Raw genomic sequence first — 11,924 nt, 5'->3', positions numbered from 1 at the left:
ATTACAAACATGTTCAGTATGCATTGTCCATTGGTAATAGTAACAACCCTTACAATACACTGAATTTGCTATTTGCCCTTCAGATGCAACAACTTGTCTTGGAGGAGATCTGTTTGGAGTTCGTCCTCTCAGAGGGGGATATTGCCTACCTGACCCTCTCCTTGATATGCAGGGGATTAAGGGTTGATGTGAGCAGTGGAGAATTTCGAAAGCGGACCCACTTTGCCTGGCTGGACTGTAAGTAGCCAATGCAATTAGTCTGAAATGTAATTTGATATAGACAGTGCATTCGGAAAGTACCGAGTAAAGGGTCTGAATACTTATGTAAATATGATATTTCAGTGTTTTACTTGTAATTCACTTCCAAACATTTCAAAAAACCTGTTTTTGCTTTGTGATTTTGGGGTATCGTGTGTAGATTGATGAGAGAAAAAATTATTAAAGTCATGGGGTCCGAATACTTTCCGAATGCACTGTAGGCACCAATCAACACGTCTCTTGCTATAGTGCTCAGTATTATTCAATGTTTTTAGACAATATCAATAATGACCATAAAAGAATGTAGAACAGAAACGACATCTGTTTATATGAAGCCCATGTGGCTCAGGCAGCAGAGCAACAGTGGCATGAACATGTTACAGCACAGTTGATTGATTCAAGAATGGAATTTTCCATCATCTCCCTGTTTCATGTATCATGTCATCTTAGGCAGTATTCTAATTATAAGCATGTTCAATTTAGTAATGTTGTGTTCTCCCTGATTCTCCCTCTGTTTCTTGATACAGGCGTTGGTGAACGTTCGAGAGCATGCTACAGACGTTTGAAGTGTTGATGTGTATTAACTGCAATGAGTACTTCAAAGACAGTGTGGGGTACACAGGGAATTAGAAAGTTCTCCGGTGGGTATTTCACATACCCACCCTTTCCTGGATGGTGCTCAGACTGCCAGTTTTAGGTACTGGGGAAAGAGAGAGCATGGGGATGGAGGTCTGTTATGTCTGTGACAGAGGGGTGGAAGAGAAGAGTGTGGGGGGGGGTATATCCGTTACATATAGGTGAAGGGGGGGGGGCTGCGTGGGTACTGAGGAAAGAGAGAGAAACTCCATGAGGGATTATATGAAAACCACACCAAAGAACAAACACAACACTGCACAATAAATACCTACTAAACCGTTTGTTCAATCGATTACACAATGCATACTAATTACAATTGAACATGATAGACTCAGTGTACATTTGTTTTTGTGTGTTTGTTAGACTACATGCAGGAGACTACTGGTTGACCCATCAAATCAATCAATCACATTTTATTTGTCACATGCACCAAATACAACAGGTGTACACATCAGACGAGTCCCAAGACGCTTGTGGGGGTAGTAGAGCAAAACGGAGCACACCATCGTGTCCATGAGAGTCTCATGTTTCCATAGAGGGGTATAATAATAGTTTAATAGTTTGTAGGCCAAACCGTTTGGATGCTACAGACAACTCTGTGAGAAGACTGATTGTCGGGAGGTCTCATGGCCTGACAAACACCGCTCTAGCTCTGTCACCGCAGATGCGGAAGTGGGACATAGGCGAATGCAGTGGATATCTCTAGCCTAAATTTACAGATTTGTATTTGTATTTTTTTAATGCTAATTGATTTCCAGTACATCAACCTTAGGGGGTTTAAAAAGTACAACATTTGCAAATAAAAAAAGGAAATAGTAAAACAAAATATCAATAACAAGGCTATACTGTATGTATACACTGAACAAGAATATAAAACGCAACATGCAACAATTTCAAAGATTTTACTGAGTTACAGTTCATATAAGGAAATCAGTCAATTGAAATAAATACATTTGGCCCTAATCTATGGAATTCACATGACTGGGCAGGGGCACAGCCATGGGTGGGCCTGGGAGGGCATAGGCCCACCAACTTGGGAGCCAGGCCCTCGTACTGGGGAGCCAGGCCCAGCCAATCAGAATGAGTTTTTCCCCACAAAAGGGTTTTATTACAGACAGCTTTATTAATCTTCAGTTTCATCAGCTGGCTGGTCTCAGACGATCCTGCAGATGACGGAGCTGTGTTATTGTCTTACTTTTTATTTGTACTTTTTATTTTAGCCTACTTGGTAAGTATTTTCTTCTTCTTGAACTCCACTGTTGGTTAAGGGCTTGTAAGCAAGCATTTCACGGTAAAGTCTACACTTGTTGTATTTGGCGCATGTGGCAAATAAAGTTTGATTTGATTTGGATGTGGAGGTCCTGGGCTGGCATGGTTCGACATGGTCTGCGCTTGTGAGGCCCGTTTGGACGTACTACCAAATTCTCTAAAACGACGTTAGAGGCGGCTTATGGTAGAGAAATTAACATGAAATTCTCTGGCAACAGCACTCGTGGACATTCCTACAGTCAGCATGCCAATTGCCCGCTCCCACAACACCTGTGGCATTGTGTTGTGTGACAAAACTGCACATTTTAGAGTGGCCTTTTATTGTCCACAAACAAGGTGCACCTCTGTAATGATCGTGCTGTTTAATCAGCTTCTTGACATGCCACACCTGTCAGGTGGGTGGATTATCTTGGCAAAGCAGAAATGCTCACTAACAGGGATGTAAAGAAATGTGTGCACAAAATTGGAGTGGAATAAGCTTTTTTGGGGTACAGAACACTTCTGGGATCTTTTATTTTAGCTTGTGAAACATCGGACCAACACTTTACATGTTACGTTTATATTTTTGTTCAGTATACAAGGAGTACCTGTACCGAGTCTGTGTACTGGCAGTTGACTTGATGAGGTAAAATGTACATGTAGGTAAGGGTAAATTGCAAATACTCCGGGTAGCCATTTGATTAACTGTTCAGCAGTCTTATGAGATGGCTATCTTGCAAATGTATTTGGATGATGTGTAATTTGTGTAGGTAGGAAGCATATGTACTGGCCCAAACAATATTGCAGCAAATTAGATATTTTACACTAAATGTAGTATAGAGTTAGGATGCAGGCCTGATGAACCAAAGGACTCATCTTTTTGATGATACCAATTGACTTAATCACTTTACTGCAGACAAAGCACTTTCAGACTCCTATGTATGCTGCTTTACCATCTTAGGATTTATGTGTTGAGTATAACCTGTACACAGGGTTTGGTAAGTCACTTTCTAAATGTAATCCGTTAGTTACAAGTTACCTGTCCAAAATTGTAATCATTAACGTACCGTGCTTTCCACTTAAGGGGCATTAGAAGAAGACAAAAATGCATGTTACCAATTGAACGACATCTATTGCAGGTAAATCAATGTTAAAGTTTACATAGCCGGCAATATATGGATGTTACATTTTACTTTATGGGTTGGTTATGTAGGCTTCTTCTAACCCATCGCTTTCTACTACATATAATAATATGAGTACATTATATCTTTACATTAAAAACCAAAGTCTATCAGAATTTCAGTCATTCCAATAAATGATATACCCCTTGATCTTGAACAATAGGAATTGGAAATATGGAAGTATAGATTAGTCAGATTGTTTTACCTGAGCATGACCCCAAAACTAAGGACTTATTAGCCATCCCTACTCTGTTTATGATTTTGTTGTCATGGAGGACTGATTTGGCTCATTGATTCGAGTTGAAAAATAAATGCTGCGCTCATGGAATGGCATGCTTTGAGCACTACTGAAAAGTGCTATTTACAGTTGAAGTAGGAAGTTTACATCACTTAGGTTGGAGTCATTAAAACTCATTTTTCAACCACTCCACAAATTTCTTGTTTACAAACTATAGCTTTGGCAAGTCGGTTAGGACATCTACTTTGTGCATGACACAAGTCATTTTTCCAACAATTGTTTACAGACAGATTATTTCATTTATAATTAATTGTATCACAATTCCAGTGGGTCAGGAGTTTACATACACTAAGTTGACTGTGCCTTTAAACAGCTTGGAAAATTCCAGAAAATGATGTCATGGCTTTAGAAGCTTCTGATAGGCTAATTGACATAATTTGAGTCAATTGGAGGTGTATCTGTGGATGTATTTCAAGGCCTACCTTCAAACGCAGTGCCTCTTTGCTTGACATCATGGGAAAATCAAAAGAAATCAGCCAAGACCTCAGAAAATAATTTGTAAACCTCCACAAGTCTGGTTCATCCTTGGGAGCAATTTCCAAACGCCTGAAGGTACCATGTTCATCTGTACAAACAATAGTACGCAAGTATAAACACCATGGGACCACGCAGCCGTCATACCGCTCAGGAAGGAGACGCGTTCTGTCTCCTAGAGATGAACGTACTTTGGTGTAAAAAGTGCAAATCAATCCCAGAACAACAGCAAAGGACCCTGTGAAGATGCTGGAGGAAACAGGTACAAAAGTATCTATATCCACAGTAAAACGAGTCCTATATCGACATAACCTGAAAGGTCGATCAGCAAGAAAGAAGCCACTGCTCCAAAACCGTCATAAAAAGCCAGACTACGGTTTGCAACTGCACATGGGGACAAAGATCGTACTTTTTGGAGAAATGTCCTCTGGTCTGATGAAACAAAAATAGAACTGTTTGGCCATAATGACCATCGTTATGTTTGGAGGAAAAAGGGGGATGCTTGCAAGCTGAAGAACACCATCCCAACCATGAAGCACAGGGGTGGCAGCATCATGTTGTGGGGGTGCTTTGCTGCAGGAGGGACTGGTACACTTCACAAAATAGATGGCATCATGAGGTAGGAAAATTATGTGGATATATTGAAGTAACATCTCAAGAAATCGGTCAGGAAGTTAAAGCTTGGTTGCAAATGGGTCTTCCAAAAGGACAATGACCTCAAGCAAACTTCCAAAGTTGTGGCAAAATGGCTTAAGGACAACAAAGTCAAGGTATTGGAGTGGCCATCACAAAGCCCTGACCTCAATCCTATAGAAAAATGTGTGGGTAGAACTGAAAAAGCGTGTGCGAGCAAGAAAGCCTAGGAATGGGCCAAAATTCATCCAACTTATTGTGAGAAACTTGTGGAAGGCTACCCGAAACATTTGATACAAGTTAAACAATTTAAAGGCGATGCTACCAAATACTAATTGAGTGTATGTAAACTTCTGACCCACTGGGAATGTGATGAAAGAAATAAAAGCTGAAATAAATCATTCTCTCTACTATTATTCTGACATTTCACATTCTTAAAATAAAGTGGTGATCCTAACTGACCTAAGACAGGGAATTTTTACTATGATTAAATGTCAGGAATTGTGAAAAACTGAGATCAAATGTATTCGGCTAAGGTGTATGTAAACTTCCGACTTCAACTGTACATGTGAAAAATTAATGCCTTATGCTGCATTTGCTCTAGGCTTATTGTTTACCTTTTTTTTGGTGACACTTTGATATCTTGATAATATGCAGCTGTTTAAAGGGCAAATCCACAGATGAAACAATAACAAAATGGCCACCATGCCTCTGTTTTAGTAAAAAGCTGAGGGATGGGCCTGGAGAAATGTAACCACTCTCAGTTTAATAGACAGAGCTATGGATGTAAGGACTGACCAACCATGATATAAAAATTATTGTTTTAATTATGTTATGAGGCTATAAGGTGTTTGTTTACATTTACAATGTTTACAAACATTGGAGAAAAACAAGCTTATATTTTGGGTTCTCATGGAGTGTGACAGTTGAACTAAGCTCATGAAGGATTTATAAGTTATATTCTTCAAGAATCAATGGATATATACAGGGGGTTTTCTTTATTTTTACTATTTTCTACATTGTAGAATAATAGTGAAGACATCAAAACTCTGAAATAACACATCATGTAGTAACCAAAAAAGTGTTAAACAAATCAAATTCTTCAAATAGCGACCCTTTGCCTTGATGACAGCTTTGCACACTCTTGGCATTCTCTCAACCAGCTTCATGAGGTAGCCACCTGGAATGCATTTCAATTAACAGGTGTGCCTTAAGTTAATTTGTGGTATATTCTCGCAATAAAGAAAGTTAGACAAAAGAAAAATCCACCCCTTTCAAACGGATTAAACTGTCGTTGATCTTTAGAAAATGACTCCTGTATCTGCCGTTCCCATTACATTTTTTTTGCGACATTGCTTTTGTCGAATAAACCTGGGTCAATGGAAACCTGCCTATAGAAACACCATGTGCTCGAACGCGCCCCATTTGCCCTTCAATTTTCTGAACAGGAAATTAACAGAAGCCTCTTCAATAAACGAGGAATAAAATATAATCATACATTTCTGACGATCTACCTTAACATTTCAATTGCTAAACATGATCACATTACAGAGGTAACTTCTGATTGTCACATACATGACAAGAAAGTGTAACATTGTACCTGAAGATGCACAAAGATAGGTTTTGGCGCCAACAATATATAATATGCCGACGCTCTTCTTTTACAGGTGATCAACAACAATCAATAGGACATCTTTAACCCACATTATTATCAATAAATAAATGTGCTTCTCATCAACTGGGGCTCCGCACTGCATCGCAGTGCTGTAGGTGTCACTACAGACCCTGGTTCGATCCCGGGCTGTATCACATAGGGCGGCGCACAATTAGCCCAGCGTCGTGATCGGGGTAGGCCGTCATTGTAAATAAGAATTTGTTCTTAACTGACTTGCCTAGTTAAATAAAGGTTTAAAAAAAAAATCCGTAAATCGTCAGTGTCTGGTTATCAATAATTTATTTTAGATGAGAACATGGGACGATCATCAGCGTGTCTGTCTGCCTGCGTACTCGTCAAATCATTTTCGGCCTTATCTTTACAGCCCAGAAAAGACGGTCCCAACCAATTAGAAGAAATCGGTAAAAATCACTCACGTTCTTTTCGTCTAATTCCTCCCCCTTCATCCAATGAGCATACATCTCTTTCTGAATCGTGCGAATTATGTGTAATTTCCATATAAATGAGCTTTATTAAAAAGGGAGGCGTTCTTATTTAACGAGGCTCATTTGGAATTCTGTATTTAATAAGACATGTAATCCTAGACTCGACCACTAATAGCCAACGATTAGCAGCGCTGTAGTATCAATGGTGTGTGTGTGTGCGTGCGCGGGCGGAAGTAGTGATGTGGAGGCCCCAGGGATTTAAAGTACAGTTTTAATGTCCAGGGAAACATGAAATGCTTTTTTTTCTAATTCCAAACCCCAAAATGTAGTAATCAAAATCAATATAGCACAAAAAAATTACATAAGGTTTAAAAAAATACACAAGAAATAAAAATACGAAATAAGAACACAAGAAAGTAAAATGCTATATACAGGGTAATCATGTAATTTATACTGAACAAAAAAATAAACGGAACAAGTGTTGGTTTCATGAGCTGAAATAAAAGAGGCAAAAAAATGTCCATACGCACAAAAAGCTTATTTCTCTCAAATGTTGTGCACAAATTTGTTTACATCCCTGTTAGTGAACATTTCTCCTTTGCCAAGATAATCCATCCACCTGACAGGTGTGGCATATCAAGAAGCTGATTAAACACCATAATCATTACACAGGTGCAGGGGCACCGCCAGGGATTTTGGGCCCCACCACCATAGGCCACACCAACCCTGCGCAATTGCTGTAACCACACACCTCCAGAACCCAATCGACCCATTCAAGGCTCCAATATTTACTGTACAATACTTACTGAGAGTGAGCTGTGAAAATATAACACTATGCAGACATCCATGCAACATTCTGCATATAGTGGAATTCACTATTTGATGCAAGACTGATGACTATAAGAAATTTGCTAAAGGCCATCTTTTACAGTCTACATGTAAATTTAATGGTAAAATTCTTGAATGGAAAATTCTCATAACATTAATGAATAACTTAAAATAAATATAACTTAACATTAACATTAACCTCTTCAATTAAAATAAATTAATATTATCATCTATAGAATAATATAACAAACAAAATAATAAAATCAGCAGCAGATTTTTGAACTAAGTATGCATACCAACTATAAAATAAGCAGCTGTGAAAGTGGAAATGGAAAGTGGAAAACAAAATGGAAATGGAAATGAAAAGGCCTGATGGTGGCGCTAGAGGAGAGGTCAAGAGGTCACCAAATCAATAGGTTTCTTCCACTTGGGGGTCTTGATTGTGCACAACACATTTTATGGCAATCCAGCCATTACTTTGAGATATATCTTGTTCTCAGTCTTGTTCTCAGCCTGTGGGCATCATGTGTGTAGTGATCCAATATCCATAGCCATGCCATTTAACAGTTATCACTGGCCCTCGCTCATCCTTCTTGCTAGCAAAGTCACCGATCAAGTCTTTGAAGTCCAGCTTTCTAGCTAACTGACTTTCAATGGACAGCATGGCAAGACTGCAAAGCCTGTCCTGGGACATAGTGGAACTCAAATCGTTTTTTTTCATCAGTTTTAGCTTACTGAAAGCTCTCTCGCCACCAGCAACAGTCACAGGCAGTGTGCAAAATATATGTAAAACAATGCACACTTCTCCAAAAATGCCTTGAAGCTGCATCTTACAAATTGCATTCAGGAGACCAAGAGGGGACAAGTTATGGGGGAAAGTGGCAGCATATACAGTGTTCAGGTGTCTTACTTCCTTTTGTAACTCAAAAATCAAATCAAATCAAACTTTATTTGTCACATGCGCCGAATACAACAAGTGTAGACTTTACCGTGAAATGCTTACTTACAAGCCCTTAACCAACAGTGCAGTTCAAGAAGAAATTATTTACCAAGTAGACTAAAATAAAAAGTAATATAAAAAGTAACACAATAAGAATAACAATAACGAGGCTATATACAGGGTACCGAGTCAGTGTGCAGGGGTACAGGCTAGTTGAGGTAATCTGTACATGTAGGTGGGGGCGAAGTGACTATGCATAGGTAACAAACTAACAGCGAGTAGCAGCAGTGTACAAAGGGGGGGGGGTCAATGTAAATTGTCCGGTGGCGATTTTATGAATTGTTCAGCAGTCTTATGGCTTGGGGGTAGAAACTATTGAGGAGCCTTTTGGACCTAGACTTGGCGCTCCGGTACCGCTTGCCGTGTGGTAGCAGAGAAAACAGTCCATAACTTGGGTGACTGGAGTCTCTGACAATTTTATGGGCTTTCCTCTGACACCGCCTATTATATAGGTCCTGGGCCGTTCGCATTACCCTCTGTATCGCCTTACGGTCAGATTCCGAGCAGTTGCCATACCGATCGGTGATGCAATCGGTCAGGATGCTCTCGATTGTGCAGCTGTAAAACCTTTTGAGGATCTGGGGACCCATGCCAAATCTTTTCAGTCTCCTGAGGGGAAAAAGGTTTTGTCGTGCCATATTCACGACTGTCTTGGTATGTTTGGACCATGATAGTTTGTTGGTGATGTGGACACCAAGGAACTTGAAACTCACGACCCGCTCCATTACAGCCCGCCTTTTCCTGTTGTTCACGATCAGCTGCTTAGTCTTGCTCACATTGAGGGAGAGGTTGTTGTCCTGGCACCACACTGCCAGTTCTCTGACCTCCTCCCTATAGGCCGTCTCATCGTTGTCGGTGATCAGGCCTACCACTGTTATGTCGTCAGCAAACTTAATGATGGTGTTGGAGTTGCAGTCGTAGGTGAACAGGGAATACAGGAGGGGACTAAGTACACACCCCTGAGGGGCCCCAGTGTTAAGGATCAGCGTGGCAGACGTGTTGTTGCCTACTCTTACCACCTGGGGGCGGCCCGTCAGGAAGTCCAGGATCCAGTTGCAGAGGGAGGTGTTTAGTCCCAGAGTCCTTAGCTCTGGGTCCCAGTCCCAGAGTCCTTAGCTTAGTGATGAGCTTCGTGGGCACTATGGTGTTGAACTCTGAGTTGTAGTCAGTGAACAGCATTCTCACATAGGTGTTCCTTTGTGTTCAGGTGAGAAAGGGCAGTGTGGAGTGCGATTGAGATTGCGTCATCTGTGGATCTGTTGGGGCGGTATGCGAATTGGAGTGGGTCTAGGGTGTCCGGGAGGATGCTGTTGATGTGTGCCATGACCAGCCTTTCAAAGCACTTCATGGCTACCGACGTGAGTGCCACAGGGCGGTAATCATTTAGGCAGGTTACCTTCCCTTTCTTGGGCACAGGGACTATGGTGGTCTGCTTGAAACATGTAGGTATTACAGACTCGGTCAGGGAGAGGTTGAACATGTCAGTGAAGACACTTGACAGTTGGTCCGTACATGCTTTGAGTACACGTCCTGGTAATCCGTCTGGCCCAGGAAGCTTTGAGAATGTTGACCTGTTTAAAGGTTTTGTTCACATCGGCTACCGAGAGTGTTATCACACAGTCATCCAGAACAGCTGGTGCTCTCGTGCATGCTTCAGTGTTGCTTGCCTCGAAGCGAGCATAAAGGCTTTTAGCTCATCTGGTAGGCTTGCGTCACTGGGCAGCTCTCCTCTGGGTTTCCCTTTGTAGTCCTTAATAGTTGTCAAGCCCTGCCACATCCGACGAGCTTCAGAGCCAGTGTAGTAGGATTCAATCTTAATCCTGTATTGATGCTTTTCTTGTTTGATGGTTCGTCTGAGGGCATAGCGGGATTTCTTATAAGAGTCCGGATTAGTCTCCCGCTCCTTGAAAGCGGCAGCTTTAGCCTTTAGCTCGATGCGGATGTTGCCTGTAATCCAAGGCTTCTGGTTGGGATATGTATGTACAGTCACTGTGGGGATGACGTCATCGATGCATTTATTGATGAAGCCGATGACTGAGCTGGTGTATTCCGAAAATGCCATTGGATGAATCCCGGAACATATTCCAGTCTGTGCTAGAAAAACAGTCCTGTAGTGTAGCATCCGCGTCATCTGACCACTTCTGTATTGAGCGAGTCACTGGTACTTCCTGCTTTAGTTTTTGCTTGTAAGCAGCAATCAGGAGGATAGAATTATGGTTGGATTTGCCAAATTGAGGGCAGGGGAGAGCTTTCTCTGTGTGTGGAGTAAAGGTGGTCTAGGATTTTTTCCCCCCTGGTTGCACATGTGACATGCTGGTAAAAATTTGGTAAAACTGATTTAAGTCTGCCGGCATTAAAGACCCCGGCCATTAGGAGTGCTGCTTCTGGGTGAGCATTTTCTTCTTTGCTTATGCCCTTATAGAGTTGGTTGAGAGCGGTCTTAGTGCCAGCTTCGCTTTGTGGTGGTAAATAGACAGCTACGAATAATACAGATGAGAACTCTCTTGGTAGATAGTGTGGTCTATAGCTTATCATAAGGTGCTCTACCTCAGGTGAGCAATACCTCGAGACTTCTTTAATATTAGACAACGCACACCAGCTGTTATTGACAAAAGGACACACACCCTCACCCCTCGTCTTACCAGAGGTAGCGTCTCTGTTATGCCGGTGCATGGAAAATCCTCTAACCTATATTGTTCGTATCTTCGTTCACCCACGTCTCGGTGAAACATAAGATGTTACAGTTTTTAATGTTCCGTTGGTAGGAAAATCTTAATTGTAGGTCATCAATTTTATTTTCCAATGATTGCACATTAGCAAGAAGAATGGAAGGCAATGGGAGTTTACTCGCTCGCCTCCGGATTCTCAGAAGGGTGCCCAATCTGCGGCCTCTTTTCCGGCCTCTTTTCTTCACGCAAAGGCGTGGATCTGGGCCTGTTCCAGTGAAAGCAGGATATCCTTTTCGTCGGACTCGTTAAAGGAAAAAGTTTCTTCCAGTCCGCGGTGAGTAATCGCTTTTCTGATGTCCAGAAGTTATATTTGCTCATAAGAGACGGTAGCAGCAACATTATGTACACAATAAATTACACAAAACGCAAAAAAAATAACAAAATAGCACAATTGGTTGGGAGAATGTAAAACGTCAGCCATGTTCTTCGGCGCCATCAATACCAGGTGTAAGATCTCTGGAATACTTCATGATCAGTGATTGGCACACAGAAGGGACTTTATCCTCACTCATCTGCCCAACTTTCAGAACAGCAGAAAA

General features: G+C 41.3%; 1 protein-coding gene across 1 annotated transcript in view; it reads left to right on the top strand.

Annotated features, from left to right (window-relative positions):
* Positions 1-807: 807 nt before the first annotated feature.
* Positions 808-11,924, top strand: part of LOC120058740 (general transcription factor II-I repeat domain-containing protein 2-like) — a 103,999-nt gene continuing 92,882 nt past the window's right edge. The window contains exon 1 of the mRNA XM_039007481.1: positions 808-872. Coding sequence (XP_038863409.1) covers positions 808-872 — 65 coding nt within the window. The remainder of the gene's footprint in view (positions 873-11,924) is intronic.

The sequence above is a fragment of the Salvelinus namaycush genome, chromosome 14, assembly GCF_016432855.1.
Source record: "Salvelinus namaycush isolate Seneca chromosome 14, SaNama_1.0, whole genome shotgun sequence".
Classification (NCBI taxonomy): domain Eukaryota; kingdom Metazoa; phylum Chordata; class Actinopteri; order Salmoniformes; family Salmonidae; genus Salvelinus; species Salvelinus namaycush.
This window is presented reverse-complemented; position numbering and strand designations above follow the sequence as displayed.